Source organism: Ursus arctos, unplaced genomic scaffold, assembly GCF_023065955.2.
Source record: "Ursus arctos isolate Adak ecotype North America unplaced genomic scaffold, UrsArc2.0 scaffold_15, whole genome shotgun sequence".
NCBI classification, from domain to species: Eukaryota; Metazoa; Chordata; class Mammalia; order Carnivora; family Ursidae; genus Ursus; species Ursus arctos.
In genome coordinates, this window is record NW_026622819.1 from 4,043,569 (window position 1) to 4,063,932 (window position 20,364).

The following is a 20,364-nucleotide window of genomic DNA, read 5'->3' on the forward strand; positions in this document are numbered from 1 at the left end:
CAGGGCTCCACTCTTCTCATGCTTTGCTGCTGGCACCTTAAAAGCTTTAATAAGTTTTGAACAAGGGGCCTGGCATTTTCATCTTGCCCTGGGCCTCACAAATCGTGTAGCCAGTCTTGGTGCCGGAAGGAGCTAGAAGCGAGCTGGGCCTGCAGTGTTGGTGCTTTTAAGAAGCAAGTCTGGTGAGGTGGGTCCAAGCAGACAAAGCGGCTATGGAGTAAGGGCGGGAGCAAGCTGCATGAGGGCAGAGATTGGTGTCCCGGGTCCCCTCCCCGAGGCTTCCCATGTGCCTGCGACAGTCCCAGGTGCATGTTCTCATCCAGTAGCGTTTGTTGCATGATGCACACGCGCTGGGGACGATAGGAGAAGAAGGCGACGGAATGTGGTCTCTGTCTCTGGTCTCAGTGAGCACAGAGGTGAGCAGGGAAGCAGGCCCACGTTACCGTATAATTGCAGCATAAAGACCCTAGCAGATCCCAGGTGCATGCGGGGATACGCAGGAGGGAACCAGGTGGAGGTGGGGAGAGCCCGGGGAACCCGCAGATGGGAGGTGATGGGATATTCCGGCCAAGTTCAGAGAAGAGCCAGGGGAGGCCGAGACGGGCCCAGAGGTGCTCAGTGGCTGCTGTGTGGTCCCGGGGCTCTGCCACTGCTCCCTGCAACGTGGGAGACAAGCCACTTCATTGCTCTGAGTCTGAGCTCTTCCTTTGTTTGTAAGCGAGCATCTGCTTAGTGCTGCTGAAGGAGCACACTTGTCCCCTTGTGCAACAGGTGCTCGTGTCCCCCCCCCCTCCTTCCCACTCTGAGCTTCGGGAAACACAAGCTGGGAACGTGGCTGCTCCCCTGCTCCCGTTCCAGGGGGACAGGGGACAAGGCAAGGCTTGGATCAAGTGCGGAGAAGTGGGGTACTGCTGTGAAGTAAACACAGAGCTGTACTCGAGGGGCACGTGGCCTGAGATTCCGACCACGGGAACAAGCCGACCCCAGGAGATCTGGAGGACAGTGGGGGTGCGTGCACGAAGGGGGCACGGGCCAGATCCAGGGGAGCTTGCCAGCCGTGGACGGGGGTCCCAACTTTGTTTCTGCTGCAGCGGATGCGACGCAGCGAATCCAGAGCCTGCCCACCTCTCTCCTCTTGGCTGCGTGACCCTCATGAGCCCCTGGATGCCACTCGTGCGGCTGGCGAAGGGCGGGAGCTCGCTGTCAGGGGCTCCCAGGCCGTCCAGGAGCTGGTGATCCCTGGGGGGTAGGGGGTGGGGGAGGCGGGCGGCTGGAGAGAGGGGCCCCATGGGGCCTGGTGATGCTCAGCTGTGCCGAGGGGCGCGGGGAGAAGAGGAGCAGGAACGATGTCAAAATCAGACAATAAGACGAGACACGTGGGGTGCCTGGACGGCACAGTTGGCTGAGCATCTGACTTCCGTTCCTGTCATCATCTCGGGGGCTTGGGATGGAGCCCTGCGTTGGGCTCTATGCTCAGCGTGAGCACCGCCCCCCTAAAATAAATGGATAAATCTTTAAAACAGTGAGACCTGCAGGATGACCATGGAGATGCCCAGAGAAGGTGTGCGGGCACGAGCCTCGAACCGGAGCCTGTACCACCCGGGACGCCGAGCGCCACCACTCTGAGCGGGGCCTAGAGCGGCGAGGTGTGCGGGCCATGGAGCCGGGCGTTGCCAGGGCCTGGTGCCCACAGCGAGGTGCAGACAGCGGGCGAAGGAAGGAGGGCGGCGCCCGCACAGCACACACCGGTATGGCACAGCCCTCGTGAAGCCGCGTCCCTGAGTTTTCAGTCACCTTCCCTGCGACTCTGGCTCCCTGGGGCCTCTCTTACCCTAGACCACGTCTCGGGCCTGTGGCCTCACAGACGTTCCCGGGCAACACAAAGCCCAGTATGAATTACTGGCTACTCATCTCCTGTCTTCAGCTTGGAGCCTCTCCCATCCGTGGATCTCTGGTCTGCTCTCAGACGCCGCAGGAGGGGTGGGGGACAGAGAAGGAGCGCCAGCTTCTCCTTTGCTCCAACACCCCAGCCAGAGTGTGGTCCTTCCAGGGTTGGGTTGAGGGGAGAGGGGACAAGGAGAAGGTACAGTCTCTCATCACTAGTTGTGCTGTGACGTGGGTTCAAGACCTGCTTGGAGTGGAGCGCGAGCCAGATGAATGGGTTGTTAAGGCGAGACCCCTCCTTGCAGCCCTGCAGGGGGACCTTCTGTGCTGCAAGACCTTCCTGCCACCCCTCAGGCTATAGGCACCCAGGGGAAAAGGACGGGATGAGCAAAACACAGACACTCGGAGGGCATGCCTGCTGGAGCTCAAATTCAGACATCGGAGCAGCGGTCCTGCTGGGCTGGTGCTGGGTCTCTGCACTTGGAGGCCCCTGCCTCCCGTGTGTCTCAGAGGCTGATTCTGCATGTGTCAGAGAAACTGAAGAAGGAATCAGATGTGGCCTGGGTCAAAGCAAGGACGAGAGTCACGGACAGGACCCAGAATCTGACGGGAGGAAAAGCGAAGCCTTCGCCCTCCTCCCATCACTGTGGACCAGTGCACTGCCTGTCCGCAGTCAGCCGGACCCCAGCAGGCAAGGTGGCCACCTGACTCCCCGGTCCCAGTATGGCAAGGCAGGGTATGCAAGGGGAGGTTTGGGGTTTCGAGACAGTAGCTTTGTTGCTGGCTCTGTGCCCTGGGTTCATCTCTGCTCCTGCGGGCCGGAAGTAAAGAGCGTGAGAAGGCCTGATGAGCCGGGCCCCTGCTGCTGACATTCAACCAGAACACAGTTGCATGCCTGTTCCAAGGGGGGCTGGCGAGTTCTTGAATGCCTCAGAGAAACTGAAACAGATTTGCCAAGCAGTGGATGAGGTCTGCTGCTGGTACCAGACCCAGGAGGTGGCCAGGATCAACCCTTTACAGCGGCACTTTTTCTGACGGTGGGTGTGGGAGCCACATTTTACTTCTGGCTGCCTGCTTCCACTCTGTCTCGGCCCCAGCATCCAGAACACCTGCTAGGCATCTTACCTACCTGCTGGCTGTGCTCTTAGGTCCCCGGACAGCCTCCACTGAGAGGTCCACAGTGTCTAGTGCACGGAAAACCCTCACTTTCGTCCCATGCCAAAGTGCATCTTGCTCCCAGTGCTTTCTGCCCCGCTTCCCACAGCCTTGGGCATCTCCCATCACTCTGGCCCTCCAGGGTTCCCAGGCGGTCACGCCAGGGCACAGATCTAGCTTGGAGTGGTTCACCCCACACTCCCTCTCCCTCCTCCCTCTCCTACCCTCTTCTTGGGGGTGGGTGGGCTGCACCCTGCACACCAATCCTCCCTAACAGAATCCTCTCTCCCACACCCCTCTCTGAGACTGCCAGCCACCTCCCTTCTCCAAATCTCGGGAGCCACAGGAAGCATCTTTAGGAGACAAGCTGTTACAGCTGCCTGGTGTTCATAAAATACCCCACGAGGGGAGTGAACTCGCATTCCCCTGAAGAGGGTCACACAACTGCGAGAGTCCCCTAAAACTGTGCTTCCTGCATCCTTAACAGTCATGTCGGTTCTGCGCTCTACTGCAAACGATGCCTGTTTTGGGAAATGGACTCTTCTGCTTGCTGACTGAGCGCAATCTTCCAGGAAGCAGCCGTCTTTCCCCCTTAACTCTGCATCACTTCCAGGGTGGGAGCTGGGCTCTAAGCAAGGGTCCAGGGCCTACTGCTGCCCCTGGGGACAAATCATGGCCTAACCTAGGACAGTAAGAAACACTGGAGTGAAGGTAGCTTAGGACCATGTGTGGTGGACAGTGAAGGGGCACAGGTGCCCTGCAGAGCGCCTCCCCCTGAGATGCCTCAGAGGAGAGAACAGAAATCTGTTGGAGAATTCCGTTTGTCTCTGGGACACAGGGAAAGACTGGCATCCCGTGGCCATTTGTTAGCATTACATCACAGGTTTGGAAAATTCATAGAACTTAATCAGATACTGTCACTAAATCATAAACTGTTAGAGCAGCCAAGGACACCATAAAACACATCTAGAGGCTTTAAAAGAAATAATGTAACGTAGTTTATTTTTATTATGGATATTTGCATCAAATGAAGAATGGCTCTTCATGAAGCAAAATATAGGAACTTCCAGAGAACACATTGCTTTCCATTTTGAGTTGATATGATGATAATCTCCTTGGCTTCTAGACCAAATCTATTAACCCTTTCAGTGGAAGCACATATTAATAAATTACCAGTTTAACTAGCCTCTTAATTATGTTACATCCTAAAGCTTTAATTTGCAGAAGTGACTGAGTATTTGGGAGGTCGTGAGGCAAGGACTGAAACTTTTTAAGAGTCAGATCCTCTAAACAGTGGACTGGACTCCACAGCCACAAGGGAGCCCCCACATCAGAAGCCAGAATCTAGACATCCCTCCAGCTCTGGCGACACCGACAGAAAAATGCAACACTTTTCTTGGAAATCTGATAAGAAAAATGATTAAAAAAAAAAAAAAGAGCAACACCCCAAAACAAAAACCAAAAACCCCACAATTTTTCTGAGTAAGCTAAAGACACATTTGTTTTCCAAGATGGATCACGCCGTCACTAGCTTGTTGTGAACTACTCTCTGCATAGTAGAGCCTATGGATTTGGCCCCGTCCTGGTCACTTTTCACTTAAATGACAGCTAATGCTCTGTAAGGGAATACCAGCTCAAACAGGCCACTCGCTTGAGAATTCAAAGCCAGGTGTGTGGTTCTAAATTCACTGTTCACCACTCTCTGCAGTGTAGACGCTTGTTTCCATCACAATGACGAACAGGTGTGGCTTCTCACGTGGGAAAGAGGAAAAACCTAATTTTCAGCATCCCTCGATTAGCGGCCTACATCAATTCCCATTATTACCTATGACGTGTTTTTGTACAGCCTGCAAGGGAAGAATGAATTTTTCATGTTTTTTAAAGATTTTATTTTTAAGTAATCTCTACACCTAACCTGGGGCTCAAACTCACAACCTCGACATCAAGGGTCACATGCTCCACCGAATGAGCCAGGCAGGCACCCAAGTTTTATGTTTTTATGTGGTTCTTTACCAACCAAGAACTAATGACAAATATGCAGCAGAGATCTGTAGGGCCCCCAAGCCGAAAATAGTTACTATGTGGCCCTTTGCAGAGTTTGCGGACCCTGCATTACACAAACAAGACTTCCGTTTTTCTAAATTTAGTCTTAAGGTCTGGTCTGAGATAAGCAGAAGTAGAAACGAATGCACTTTCATTTTTGAACCTCAGTGCTTTACCTTCAATTAGTTGCAGTGAATTTGGTCCACTCTGACATTTACTGAGCACCTACTGTGTACAGCACTTCACAAGGTTTACAAGGAAAACTGAGAGCTCTTAGAAGACACGAAAATCACTGTGATCCAAGTCAAAATGTGGGGTTTATAAAAAAATTAGTGCAGAAAAGAAAGTGGGTGTCGCTTGGGGTAGTGGGCGTAAAATGTGGGGCCTGGACGGATTACCCGGCTGATTCTAGCTAGTGGAGCTGGGAGGAAAGTGTTCCAGGCAAAGGGGAAGCGAAGGGGTGGGAAGGCAGCAGTGAGAGTTCTGAGTGCCGGCAACAGTAGGCTGCTGTGGGTGTGTGGGGACAGTGTAACGGGAGAGAAGGCTGGAGGCTAAGGGGCTGTCTCCTCCACTAAAGTAATCTGGAAAAAACCCCACTCATTTGGGAAATCTTAAATAAAAGGGAAGTTACTGTGAAAACCTATTTGTCTGGGATCCGAAGCCAGAAATGTAAAATCATTAGGACTCACACGTGGTCTCCTCTCCCCTTTCTCTTATGGGTCCCACAGGCGTCTTGCAAGGTGCATCTGCTTCCCGCCGTCTTGCTTCTCACTTTTCCTTTCCCTTTAAAGCCTGGTCTTGTTTCCTGCTTTTAAGTAAATGGATCCATCAGAACACTTACTCTCTCAGGTACTGGGCCACCAGAGATGTCAGGGACAGAGAATCCAGCTATCAGGTCTAGATACCTGGTCCCTCACTCCACAGTAAGTGCCAGCCACAGATTATGTACAAAAAGGCAGGGGTGCGGCATTTGGGAAGGAATCAGACTTCTTTCTTGGAACGGTTGTTTCCAGTTGCAATTCCATATTGAACATTTTAGAAGGAGCTGGTACAGTCTGGACGTCTACTTAACACATGCATTGCTTGTACTGAATGCTAAGAATTTGGACCTTATAACCAGACGCTGGGAAGCCTCAGGAAGTTTCTGAGCAAGGCAGTGATCCCTGAAAAGATGATTCTCGTGGCGGGGGATAAAGTGAAAAACTTCGTTCAAGATGAGGATCGGGACCCGAATTTACCCAGTAACTGCGGCCTGGGAGAGGATTTTTTTATTTTTTCCCATCTCAAAGAGGCATTAACGTGGAATCTGGTGATGGCTGGCTATGGTGTCTGATTGGGCTTCGGGCCGCGCGGGGAGGGTCTGGCAAGCCGACAAATGGACTACAGCAGGCACGGGGAGCTGCCAGGTGGAAAGACGGTGCCGCAGGAAGGAAGGATCACTGTCGAGAGGACCGCGGCGGCACCGGGCGCCGCGGACGATCGCTCGGGGTCGTCCGCCGCGCGGGGCGTCGGGAACCGTAGTCCTCCACCTCCTCCGGGCACCCGGCCGGACTCGCACAGAGCGGTTCCCTCCGGTTACAAATCGCACACCTGCCCGTCCGGGTGCCGGTCCTTCCAGTCTAGCAGGCGCCTGAGTGACGTCATAAGATGTCACCGCCCACTCGCTGAAGGCTTTAGGTGTCAATGGAAAGCCTGTCACACAGCAATCCGGCAATAAAAGATTAAACTCCTACACAGCACAAGGCGTGCTCTTCCGGTGCCGCTGATCTCCCTGACTTTTCCTTTGTGGGCGCCTCTCCCACCGCCTCGGCCCGGCTCCCCATCGCATTTTGCTCAGGCGGCGCTTCGGGCAGCCTCACGCCGCGGCGAGGGGCGGGGCGAGCTAGGGCGGGGCGGGGTCCTGGCTGGGCGGTGTCGCGCTCGGGGGCCGCGCCGGGTCGCGTTTCTCTCTAGTGCCCGAGGCGGCTCCGTTTCGGAGAGCCCTTCGCCAGCTCCACGGGGACGTCTGTGCACGGATGGACCCGCCCGGACTCGGCGGGAAGCGGCCTGGCAGGCGGCGGCCCCGGCGGCGTCAGCAGAGGGAGGACAGGGCCGAGGCCGCGGGTCCCTGAAGCGCGCGGGCCCATAGGGCCCGGCGTTGGCACCATGATGCCGGGCGAGACCCACTCGGCGGCGCCCGGGACGGCGGCGGACCTCTCGCGGTGTCAGGGCTGCGCCTCCCTGCAGCAGGTGCGGCGCCTTCCCGGGCCGAGGGCGCGGAGGAGCTCAGTCGGCCGGCCAGGGCGCGGGGTTGGGGGTCTCGCCGCGCGGGCTGCGCCCCCGCGCTCTGCTCCCATTCCGCGGCGGAAGCTCCCCCTCCTCCCCTTCCTGCTCCCCTTTCTACTGCAATTGTTTGGGGGAACCGCCTCTTTTACTTTATTTAGGCTTGCAACCCAGGACTCATTTGCTGGGATGCTGTGGTGGTGGTGGGGGGGCGGAGTGAGCGAGATCTGGAGGGCCCCTTCCTTCACTTAGCGAGTCTCGGGGCTGGTCTCCAGAGCTGACTTTGAAGTTGACGAGTGACGGGTGAAATGCAGAGGGAAGCTATCTCTCTGAGGAGTAAGATCTTCGATTGCTCTGGCTCATTCTGAAATATTTTTTGCCTGGAGGCGCGACGTGCGGGTTGGCTCGGAAGGTCATTAATCAATTAAAGGTTTGCAGTTACTGGAAGTTTCTAACCGCAGAATGGACTGTTCTGTACAGTGACAAAAGAGGCGTTACTAGTGTCTGGCTCCCAAGTCTTGTGAGATAGTGGGAATAGTCCCAGGTACTTGTTTCCAACTAGACCCTGTTCGCTGTCTGACATCGGGAGTCTCTTTTAACTTCTAGGGTTAGTGCCTTTAATGGCAAAATGGGACACCGCCCTACCTCCTAGATTGAAATAAATTATCACCTTTTCTACTTAGTGTTCTAGGCACCAGGGTCACAGTGGTGAACAAAAAGTAGATGATCTGTTCTTAAAAGTAAGACGTGTGCAAGTAAGACTTTAGAAGATTCTACATATTCTGAAGAAAATGAGTTGGAATGGTGGTCTTGTCTCTTGGTTGGGTTGGTAGGCAGGATGTTTTTGGGAAGGTGAGGTTGGGAGATCTGAATGTTGAGCAGAAGAGGTATGGGAGGAATGTTCTCCATGGAGGGATTAACAGGTGGGAACGTTGTGAGGTGAGAAGGAGCAGGGTGTCTTTGAGGAACAGAACAGTGTCAGGTTGGCACGAGCACTTTTTGGAGGGGAGAGTGGCTGCGGAGAGGAGACCAGAAAGGAATGTAGGCCACAGTCCACCAAGATAAAGATTTTTTTTTTTTAAGTGCATTATCTGTGAACTGATCCCAAACATTTTAAGTGTTGGGAACAGGGGAGAGAGAAAGGGATCATGCACTGGCATTCTGGATAGGAGGAAAACTGAGAGTTAAATCGTTTCTGAGTTGAGCTGCACTGTATAGGCATGTATAACGTGCTTTTATTTTTTTCTCTCAAAACCCCAGGAGTATAAATGAAGTTCTCTTTTTTTTTTTTTTTTTTTTTTAAAGATTTTATTTATTTATTTGACAGAGATAGAGACAGCCAGCGAGAGAGGGAACACAAGCAGGGGGAGTGGGAGAGGGAGAAGCAGGCTCATAGGAGAAGAGCCTTACGTGGGGCTCGATCCCAGATCGCCGGGATCACGCCCTGAGCCGAAGGCAGACGCTTAACCGCTGTGCCACCCAGGCGCCCCTTAAATGAAGTTCTCTTGAATCTTTAATAAATTATATTTATTCTTTGTGCCAGTTTCATCCAACAAGTATTTATAAGTCACATGCTGTGTTGTAGGCACTGTGATTATAGCAGCAGGAAAAAGAGATCCTTGATCTCTTCCAGCTTCCATTTGGGGTGGGGGGAGACAGATTAAACAAGATATATGAAAAGATAATATGGTAGAGAAAACTTAAGCAGAGAAGGTGGAAAGGACAGATGGGCGAGGAAGGGGCTACTGGCTGGTGGAATTTAGGTAGGAAGCCCTGGGAAGGCCTTTCTGAGAAGGTTCTATTTGAGTAAAGGGAGTGAGAGGATAAGCTCTGGAGGAGAGTGGCTCATACAGTGGGAAGATGAGGTGTGGAGGCCTGACATGCCTTGCTTGATGTGCTTGGGAAGAGAAGGCGGCCAGTGTAGCTGGGGTGGAGTGAATGTAGATGTCTTAGTCTGTTCTGGCGGCTGTAACAAAATACCATAGACTGGGTGGCTTATAAGCAATGGGAATTTATTCCTTGTAGTTCTGTTAACTGGGGGGTCTGAGATCCATGAGGCACAGGCAGATTTGGTGTCTGAGGGCCGGATTCCTAGTTTGTGGCCGTTTTCTTGCCCTGGTGGATCATCTAACGGAAGCGGGAAGTGAGCTTTCTGTGGTCTTGTAAAAGGGCTCTAATCCCATTCACAGGGGTCTGCCTTCATGACCTAATCACTTCCCAAAGGTGTCGCTTGGGGATTAGGTTAAAACATACAAATTGGGGGAGGGGGGCACAAAAACAGTTTATAGCAGTCAGGAAGTCTGATGACTTCAGAAAAAGAAGGGTCTGATTCTGTGTGCCCTTAGAGACCATTGCAAGGATTTTACTCAGAAAGAACAGTGAGTGTCGGAGGCTTCTGTGCAGGAGAGCAGCTGGTGTGAGTTAGGCTAGGTTGTGGATCTGGTAGAAACCTGGTCTGCCCATCGTAGTCCTCATCTCTGCTAAAAGTAGCACCTGGCCGGAAACTAGGTGTCATCCTTGGTTCCTGTCTTTCTCTCACATCCTGACTCTTGCTTTCATGATCCACCCCCTCCTCACTGGTCCCCACCGCTTACAGCTCTGTGTGAACCCCTGTGCTCTCTGGCTTAGAGATTCTGGCTCCAGCCTCTGAGAACTCCCCCTCTTCCACCCCTGACTAGTGGTTCTCAGAGCAGCAAGAGGAGGAATCCCATTAAATCCTTCAGACCCAGGGTCTGCAGACTTGCAAAGGGCAAAATCCTCAAGATGGAGGGCTTGTGGTCTGTTTCACAGGTCTACCCATTGTAGGGTACAAGCGGCACAGACAGCAGGAAAGGGATGGGCCTGGCTGGCCACCAGGAGAACTGGATTTACAAAAGCAGGGCCTGAATTTGCAGACCTCTTCCCTAGGTCAGGACACTCCACTGCATTTGGGTTTTTGCCTGGAATCTCTTGTTAGGGGAAGAGGATGATTAGTTACTTGTAGAGTCTCGAACCAGTCTTTAATTTTGCAAAGGAAGGCTGGAAAAATAGGTTCGTGGCAGATTATTGAAGATCTTGAATGGTAACCACCTTCAAGTTTTATATTTGTTCTTGTCAGTGTTGTGGAATACGGAAAGGTTTTTCACAATTACTGCTGTTTGGGTAAAGATAGTAGGTGGTGGTGTACGGAGTGGATTGGAAGGGGTGCAGCTAGCTGTGGAACATTATTTTACTAATGCGCACTAGTGATAACAAAAGCTGGGGTGAATTGAAGCTTCACAGGAATGGGAATAAAAAAAAGCAAAAGGGCCTCAGTATGAGAAACTACAAAGAATAGATGGCTTTCAGGTCTGGGGAATAAAAGATCCAGAGATTAAAGCCTGAGTGACTGAGAACTGTTAGAGGAAAGAGAAGTAGAAACCAAGACAGAAGAGGTGTTGGAAATGCGGGATTGAAGTTCTGGAAGGAGGTCAGTATTGGGAATTTTCATCTGTTTTCATATTTGTCGTTTGTGGAGCACAGGGCCTCCAGAGCACCTGATGGCCTGCTGAGAAGCTAGAGCAGAGGCCTGGGTAGGTTGGCGTGGAGTTCCTTGTAAGAATTTTTTGGGGGAGAGATGGTGTTAGAAGAATGGGGGAGCACGTTCTGTCACTTAAAGAGATTTTGAGAACCTTTGTGGCACGTCCTGAGACGAGGTGCTGTCCTCAGGAATCCGTGCTGGCCGCTGCTGGAAGGCGGTGTGGAGTGGTGAGAAGAGGAAACAAGAGTTAGGAAAACAAGAAGCACCTAGGAAACGAGGGTGGGAGAGATCCAGAACAGAGCAGGTGGGGATCAGTCAGGATACAGCACCTCAGGAGAGGCTGCCAGGTTCCCTACTTGAGGGCCACTTGTGTCCGAGAGCCCAGTGGGTGCCCTGCACAGAGAAGGTGGCCCGCTGGGTGGTTTCGCGCAGCCACTTCGCACCTGGCCAGAAATGGGCAGGCTGCAGGTGTTGCCCCACTGGAGGCATCGCGGCCATGCTGGGCTTGTTCTGAACCACAGCGGGAAGCTGGCTGTCTCTCCTGAGTGGAGCAGTCCTTCCCCTTGCTGGAAATCTTCCTCCCTGCCCTCTTGCGTCGGTGTTGACAAATAGATGCCCTTGCTGTGATTGTCGCTCCGTTCGCAAGCGTGTGGGTTAACCACCTGTTAGGCATCCTTTGTTTGTAGTCCCGCAGCTCCGCTCTTGGCTGTGGTTGCCCTCAGTGGTGGTGATGGTTGGTCACTGAGCTCCAGCCCAAGGTCCCTACGGGTTGCTGGACTTGAGTAGTCACATCAGAGCAGTGTGGCTCCTTCCTGTGGTGATGGTGTGCACTTACACACTTCTCAGGATGAGTTGTTTTCAGTCCAGGGGCACAAGTTCCTCTCTCCTGGTGGAGTAGAGGCCCCTCTTCAGGAGTTTCATTCACTGCAGAGCAAAACAGTTTAACCCTTGGGAATCCTGGTGAGAGTTCAGAGCTTGTGGTTATACTTTGAGCTCATGCCACTACAGTAGATTCAGAATAGATGGTGTTTGGCTGCCCGCAGTGCAGATTTGAGTCTGTTATTTATACAATCTTGTGTTGGACTCCCACTGATAGTTGCCAGTGGTTTGGACTTCATCAGTTGGAACCTGAACCATGATTTCTCTTAGACGTACTGATTTGTAAATGATTATGTTGCAAAGAAGGCTGAAAAATTGTAATTCGTTCAGTGAGCAGACATTCCTTGAGCATCACTGGGTCTAGGATGCCATGCCTTGTTTTGGAATACAATCATGAACATAAGCGGCTTTGGGGCTCGTGTTCTAATTGGGGTGACAGATGGTGAGAAAGCCACCACAGGAGTATATTAATAAGTATCATGCTGGGGTGTACACAGAGGACCCTGGGAGCACCTAGAAGGGATAGGGGAAGGCTTCCTGGAGGAGGTGAATCTGAATTGAGGTCTCTCCGAAGGATGATTCTTAGTTGAGTAAGAGGAAGAGATGGAGGGAGTGTGTTGTGGACAGGGGCGCCATGTACAGAGACCGGGGTGGGAGAAGGTAGTTTGTGAAGGATGAAGCATGACGTGTGAGGTCAGGGCAGCTGAAGACCAGGTGCGTGAGGCTGGGGTCTGCCTTCCCAGGAAGCAGAGCCTCTCGGCTTGTTTGGTGGGGAAGTTCCTGGAGTGGAGTTCCTACCTTCCTGCCTTGTTCCAGTCCATTCTGTGCCAGAGGACATCACATGGGGGCCTTGCTCACTGCTCAGGAGACACAGCTCTGATGCAGATCAGTGCAGACTTACATAAGAGCAATGAATAAAAAGTTAACAAGTAGGAGGAGGAAATGTCATGTATCAGAGGGGATTCAAGCTGAACAGTGAGCCAGATCGCCCCCAGCAGAGAAATTAATGGGATTAGTGTGATTTTTAAGAATAATTTCATTTGAAATAACTTAGAACTTAGAAGAAAATCACCGGAATAGTACCAGAAACTCTGGTATTCTCTTCACCCCATTCACCAGGTGTTCAGATGTTTCCTCCTTTGCTTTGTCAGTGGTGTGCACACACACACACACACACACACACACACGCTCCCTGTGCCCCTGGCACTGCAGGGTGTGTTTCCCTGCAGTCAGCACTTTCTGACAGAGTGAGCCCACAGCCCTCCAGTCTGGACATTAGCATATTGGTGCAGCTGCTCCAACCTCTCCTTCGGATTTTTTTTGCAGGCCCAGGAATCCCCTAGCTTGCTGGTTCCAGGTTCCGTTGGGGACGTGTGTCCTAGAGCACTGTTAGGTCTCTTCAGCCTCCTCCCATTGAGTCTCTGGCTTTCGTGTGCCCGAAAGCTTAAAGAGCACAGCCTTGTGTTCTCATTGGCAAGGTCTGGAGACACTGGGAGGTCACATTGTATCAGGGATCCCCACACCCACTCCCAGCATCAGTGTTGTCCTCCTTACCAGGTGGCTTATTATAGTGAGAGCATACAAAGCAAAATCTGCCAGGAGGAAAGGCCATGGGGTGGGGCCCAAGGAAGCCCCTTGAGGGTGTCTGGACTCACTGAAGCTCTCCAGCGGTGCACTGTGACATGGCCCAGAGTGCCTACCATACCCAGACTCCAGGCTCCCAGAAGGAAAGCAGGTTTCAGCATAAAGCACATGGTGCAGTTAAGCACAGGGAGCCACTCTTAGCGTTGAAAGAATGGTGGGAAACCTCTAGAAATCCAAGTTCCCAGACACCACCAAGGGCCCACCTTGCTAGCAGGCCTTTCCAGGGACAGCATCTCAGATCTGCCGTGTTAAGTCTTCAGGTACTCCTTGGCGGTTGAGGGAGTACTCTGGCCCCCTAGTGAGTAGAGGCCAGAGACGCTGCCGAACATTTGCACGGTGCACAGGACAGCCACCACAAACAAGAATTTTCCAGCCTGCAATGTTAGTGTTGAAGTTGACTTTGGCAATGTACTTGTCCCATTGTCACCTGTACTTACCTGCTGCATATCTACACATTGTCCTGACTCATTTAGTGTTGCCATTTTCCCAAAGGCGCGGGCATCCCCTCTCTCCACCTCCGCCCCACTAGTCCTGGCTTTCTCCTGGGCCCCGGTTCTCCCGCTGCCCTGCTGCCCTCTCCTGGGTGCTCAGCCACTGTGCTGATTCCACTTCTCTGAGAAGGGAGGGAAGATAAGCACAGACTGGATTTCTTTTCTTTTCCTCAAGTGCTGAAGGTTCACAGTGACATTCCAGAGGATACTGTGTGGATGAAATTAAAACAGTATGCTTTGGAAAAGAAGTAAATGGGGAGTACAAAGTATGAGTAATAGAACGCGCTGCTCTGGGAATTAATGAGCAAGTATCAAGTACAGCTCGAGGGACTAAGGCGGAAGCCAGAGAAAGAAGAAAGGGGTGCTTAGGGGAGAGGACTGGGAGGAAGCCTGAGCATTGCAGTAGACGTTGCAGTGGGAGTTCCAGAAGAGCGAGGCCGCTGGGAGAGAAACAGTCATCGGGGCAAGCACGTCACTTGAAGCTCTCCTGGAGAGGCTCACCTCGCACCTTGTGTCCTCCCAGAGGCTGGACGGTGGCGGGGGGAGGGGGGGTGCAGTGTACCCCCATAAACTCACATAGGCCGCTGAGACCCAGCCTGCTGCACACTCATGCTTCCGAGATATGTTAGACAGGGCTGCAACCACCTGAAGCAGCGTTTGGACCAGATTGGAGAAAAACAAGAGACTGTGTTATTAGGGTGCCGCGGTATCTGCCTGAATTTGAGCTCTGAGAAAAAAGTCAGGGCCTTAGAATGCTGTAGGAAGCTGAGACTTTGTCCTTAGTATCTGGCTTTTCCTGTGTAATGCTGTTTTGTGGTCTTAAATTCTTCTCTTTATCAAATGTTATGTGAACGCAGTTTAGAGGTAGCTAGATGTACACTACCTCTTAAGCCAGCCTGCAGCCCCCAGCCACACGTCTCCTCTCCCACTTTTAATTGCACTTTTTTTTTTTTTTAAAGATTTTATTCATTTGTCAGAGAGAGAGCATGAGCAGGGGGAGGGGCAGAGGGAGAGGGAGCCCAGTGCAGGGCTTGATCCCAGGATCCTGGGATCGTGACCTGAGCTGAGGGCAGACGCTTCACCGACAGAGCCCGCCAGGTGTCCCCGCACTGTGTTTTGTGATGAACTTCAATATAGTTAAATAATAGGCTTGTATTGCTACTTCTTGTTTTTCAGTGTAGGGCATATTATTCGATTTCTGCTTTTGGAAGGTGCAGACTGAGCTGCCCTTCCACCCTGCACCCCACCTGCCTAAGCATCCCTCCCGCTGCTCCCCCAGTCTTACAGGATTTCGGTTAAGTCACTATTCAGAGTGGACGTTATTACAACTCTATGCTATTCAGAACTGTACACTGGAGTAATTATGATTATTTTTCCTTTCCCGTGTGTACTCTTGTTTCCTCTGATGAATGATGATATCCTTAATTCAGCTCCCTCATCTTGAAAATGTTAAGGACTATTTCCTGTATGCCAGAGACTGGGTGAAACCCTTTCTGTGGTTTATCCTATTTACTCCTGATAGCTGGCCAGCTCTGCCCCTCCCAGTGTTTCAGTCTCCTTATCTGTAGAATTGGAAAGGGTACCAAGGCAGGGGGAGGCTGAACAAAATTACCCAAGGTTCGTTCAGCCAGAAAGAGGTGGGACAGGAATTTGAATCCAGCTGTGTGTGACTCTAGAGTCAGGTTTCTGGAATGTTTCTTGCGTAGTACTTAACGTTACAGAATGGCATCTGGAGGCAAGGTGGAGAAGATGAGGCCCACTAGCAAAGAACTGGAAAGAGGATGGAGGAAAAAAAAAAGGAAGAACCACTTGTATTTTAAAAACCATAATTTAAATGTGCGGTGAACACCAACTACATTTACTTGGATTTTTCTGCCAGTTAGGTAGGAATGTCCTCTTAATGCTTTCACTCCGCCAGATATTCTGTCGCTTTCTTCTTAAGGGAAAAAATTCCCTCCTGAGCCTTTGGACCTGCTCTGCTCTGGGGCGCGGCTGCCTTCCTGTATTCCCATCGCCTCTGCCTTGGGTGCCACGTCATCTTGTCTGGGTTTACTCCATGATTTTGGTGGATCGTGTTCACATCCTTCAGTACCTCCCTAAGTAAGGATGTCTGGGAAGTAAATTTGTGGAAATTCTGCAGATTTGAAAATGTGTATTTTACCATCTCAGTCGATCGGTAGCTTGTACAGAATTTTACCGTGGAATTCACTTTGTTTCAGAATTTCGAAGATTTGCTTTTTAGGTCTCTAGGTTGTTGTTGAAGGCCAAAGCCATTCTGATTCCACATTCTTTGTATATGACTTGTTTGGTTTTATTTGTCTCTTGAAATTCCTGTAGGGTCTTTGCTTGTCTCTGATGCTCTGAAATTTGGTGCTGAGGTTCCATGGTTTGGATTCTGTTTCTGTTTATGTGCGGGGACCTTTCAGTTTGGTAACTTCTGGCTTCAGTTCTGAGATTTCTTGAATATCACAGTTTCTTTGACTGTCTATCTTTCCTGTTACTTTCTGTCTGAACCTCTTATTGTTGGGTATCTGGGATCTCGCACTGATGCTGCAGTTGTTCTTATTTGTCTTTGTTCTTTCTCATGTCTGTGTTTTGTGTTATTTGGGGGAACTTTTTTTTTTCCAATTTTATCAAATCTTTTGAGGCTTTTATTTTGCTTCCCTGTTTTTAATTCAGTTCTGATAGTTTTATTGAGATACAATTCACATACCATAAAAGTCATCCTTTTTATGTGTACGATTTAGTGGGTTTTAGTTCAGTCACAGTTATGCAACTGTGTCGCCACTTCATAATTGTAAGACACGACACTTTCATCTCCATGCCCCCCAGCCCTGTGCCCCGACCAAGAACCCTCTTAGGCATTAGCAGTCATTCCCTGTCTCCCTTACCCCCAGTCCCTGGCAACCCCTAATCTATTTTCTGTCTCTGGATTTGCCTGTTACGGACATGAATCCTGTGACTAGACTCGTACAACATGTAGTCTTTTGCGACCAGTCCCTTGCATGTAGCGCAACGCTTCTGAGGTTTATCCCTGTTGCAGGTGTCATTTGTTTTCATTGGCAAGTAATCACGTGGTATGACTGGGGGACATCTCATTTCTCCCTTCATCATTTGACGCACATTTAGCTTATTTCTACCTTTTGGCTAGCATGGATAATGCTTTAAGTCACAGTGTTCAAGTTTGGGATGGGTATGTGTTTTCAGTTCTCCTGGGCGTAGACCTCGGAGTGGAATTGCTGGATGACGTGGGAAACTGTGTGGAACATTCGGAGGAGTCACCAGACTGCTGTGTGCTGCAGCTGCTTCACGTCCTTCCTACTCCAGCACGGAATCCAAGGCTCCTGTGTCTCTGCGTCCTCACTGACGCTTGTAGTCGTCTTCCGTTTTGGTTTTGGCCATCCTAGGGGGTGTGGATGTTCTTAATTTTTAAGAGCTTTTAAAAAAATTTTCTAGGAACTCTTTATATTCCTTTCAATAATATTGTTGTTTCATGAATATAACATTTATCTCTGATCATACTAATCTTTGAAGTTTTCTTCTCAGTTTTTTTACTGCAAGTTGCTTTGTCTTGTTTTGGTCTCACTTTGATGTTACGGATTTCTCTCTGTTGTGTGGAAATCCATGATTGTTCCTATTAAAACTGTTGTCTAATATGTTGGCTGGAAATGCTGAGTGTGTGGGGCTTCTGGACCCTGAGCTTCGTCGTAGAAGGTCTGGTGGGCCATTTATTTGAAGGATATCTCATGCCAGTGCTACTTAGATATCCTCAGAGAAAGAGCTTTCAGTCCCTTGCCTGGAGGGCAAAGGATTGGCCGCCACTGTCTGGGAGCTTAATGGGGACAAGCAGGTGGTCAGTGTCAGGTCAGTGTGCATAGGGGTGCTTCGTCCCTTTGTTCTGGCAGTGTTCACAGTGTCTCAGGCAGAGAATTCTTCAAACAGCAAATCTTTTGCTGGATGGTGGCATGGCAGAGAGGTAAGAATTTGAGGATTTAATGCTTGTAAGAAAGCTTGCCACTAGTTCTGTTAGTGCTGCCACCTCCCTCCTGTCTAAGAGCACCCCGGTGTCACGGACTCTCCCCCCTCCCCACCTCTACTGCTTTCTTGAGCCTGCTAAGTCAGTATTCTTGAATCTGCTTTCCAGTTTCCTTTTGTCTTTTATTCTGCTCTCATCTTTGTGGGTTTTGCCTTTGGGGAAAAAGTTCCTTGGCTTTAGTTTTAGTTGGCTTTTAGGGAGAGAGTAAACCAGGTGGATTATTTACCCTCTGTGCCGAGAAATCTGTTGTTACATGAAATTTATTTTGTATATAATGAAAGATTTTATTTGAATGTGGAAAGCAAAATATACATTAAATACAAATATGGAATGGTCCACTCGTAGTCCTTTTGACTTACAATTTTTAGAGTCTCTATAGAATACCAGAATGGTTAAAGATATAAAAAATAAAAGCATAAAAATACTAGAATAACATAGAGAAGAATCCTTTTATTTTAGAATCTTGGGTGGGATAGAATTTTCTAAATATATCAGGAAACCAAAACTTTTTAAAAGAGTGAGCCAGCTCTAAATATTGAAAAGTTCTGCATGCCTATGTGGTTGTCTTTTAGTGATCAAGTGACAGACATGTTGTATGTATATATTTGTAACATTTAATGAAATGTTGCTGTTGCTCGAATATTGCAGTGCATAAGAAAATGCAACCACACCAGTGAGCAAACTATGTTAAGGAGCTATTAATAAGAGAAAAACTGAATGGCAAGAGATTTCTCAATCACACTCGTAAAGAAATATAAATGGAAAAATATGGCTCTAAGATTTTCAAAGCTCATAACTATCACTAACGCTGGAAGCCTATTTGGACTTGATCCTAAGGAAAGACAGTATCTCCTAGGAATGGGCAGGGACACCGGTGGTGTGCTGTTGGTGAAGACAGAAGAGAACCTGAATGGCCTTCGGTGGTGAATTGGTAGACTGAGCGCATCCAAATGTTTACATATGCAGGAACATTTCTGCAAGGAGATACACAAGGAGGAATAGTGATTTTTAATTGGTGATGGGAGTATAAGAAAACAAAGACTTTTTTTTAAAAGATTTTATTTACTTATGTATGTATGTATGTATGTATTACCACACGTGAGCCTTGGGGGGTGGTGGAACAGAGGGAAAGGAACAAAGAGACTCCGAGCTGAGCATCGATGAGCATTGAGCGCGACAACGGGCTCTATCCCATGACCCCAAGATGAGGACCTGAGCTGAAACCAAGAGTTGGTTGTCCAACTGACTGAGCCACCCAGCACCCCAAACTAAGACTTCTTATTTATGTATTTCAGTGTGGACCTTTTTAACTGGTATCGTGTTATGTGTCTGACTGCAAAGAAGATACACAGACTACTATAAAGGGAAATATTTCTATAATTCTCAAAATCATATCTAGAAAGAGGTGTTTTGGGATAATCAGTGAAAAATAAGTTCTTAAGTATTTACTAATGTAATATGAAGATATTAAGGGAAGAAGTCACTTGAAAGGCAAAGATATCTTTTTAAGTCTTAACATTTTGAGCAGTGTAACTAATGATGTTTTCCCTGTTGACGTGATAGCAGTAATTTAGAGCCAGATTTATAGTTGGTCTCTAAAATATATAGATGCTTATAAAATGAATTTTTCATTGAATTTCGTCCCTATTTTATATTCCTATTCTTCCCATGTTATTTTTATTTTTTGCCTTTTTTATAATTTATGTGACTTTTTGGATGTCTTAAATCCTTTCAGAGACAATGCAGAGCGAGTTGTAGACTGATGATTACTAGTAATTAGTGAACTAAAATCACTCATATCAGATTCTCACTGATTAAGAGCACACAGAGAGTTTGCACAACCCCCTTACTGTAAGAGAGAGCGTCATCCACCTAAAAAAAGATTCAGAGAGATACAGCATGGGTTCAAGATCACACAGAGTAGGTCTGTGTTTCTGTGTAACGTAAATAATGTCTTTATGTATTTCTGTGTTTATGTGAGAGTAAATATGTTCGTGTTTTACAATAAGTCACACGTTACATAAAATATATTTAGAGTCATTCATATTACAAAAACAAGTAGCTGACTGTAGCTGTTTTTTTCTTTCAGAATTTAAACGAATATGTTGAAGCACTAATTACCTTGAAGCAGAAAATTATTAATACAGAGTGAGTATGTTTTCATGTGTTCTGTTGAACTTCGTGAACCTGACAGATAAGCCAGAGCAGGCGGTGTGTTAGGCTGTCAGTGTGTCACCTGGGGCCCATGGGCTGTGGGTCATGGTCATCGTGGAACCCTCGTGAGCCTTGTCCGCAGGCTGAAGGCTGTGGTGTTGGTCCTCAGCCCTTTACAGCAGGCCTATGGGTTTGGAGGTGATTTTTTGCTAGACTGGCAATTTTTTTAAAGCTGTTTTCTGTCTTCAAAGCCTTGTTAGCTTTAGGATTAGACCTCAGATTTCCTCACAGTATTTCATAGCCATGGTATGAGATTT

The 20,364-nt window shown here is 49.3% G+C and overlaps 1 protein-coding gene and 1 long non-coding RNA gene across 2 annotated transcripts in view; one reads left to right on the forward strand and one right to left on the reverse strand.

The window, feature by feature from the left end:
- Window positions 1–4,013: 4,013 nt before the first annotated feature.
- On the reverse strand, window positions 4,014–6,706 carry LOC130543683 (uncharacterized). The gene is made up of 2 exons (XR_008959179.1): window positions 5,772–6,706; window positions 4,014–4,886 (listed from the first exon to the last, which is right to left on the reverse strand). It is a non-coding gene; the product is annotated as an uncharacterized LOC130543683 (long non-coding RNA).
- Window positions 6,707–6,990: 284 nt separating this feature from the next.
- ICE1 (interactor of little elongation complex ELL subunit 1) overlaps window positions 6,991–20,364 on the forward strand; it is a 56,236-nt gene continuing 42,862 nt past the window's right edge. Inside the window, exons 1-2 of the mRNA XM_026506660.4 lie at window positions 6,991–7,311; window positions 19,983–20,041. Coding sequence (XP_026362445.2) covers window positions 7,228–7,311; window positions 19,983–20,041 — 143 coding nt within the window. The 5' untranslated portion in view covers window positions 6,991–7,227. The remainder of the gene's footprint in view (window positions 7,312–19,982; window positions 20,042–20,364) is intronic.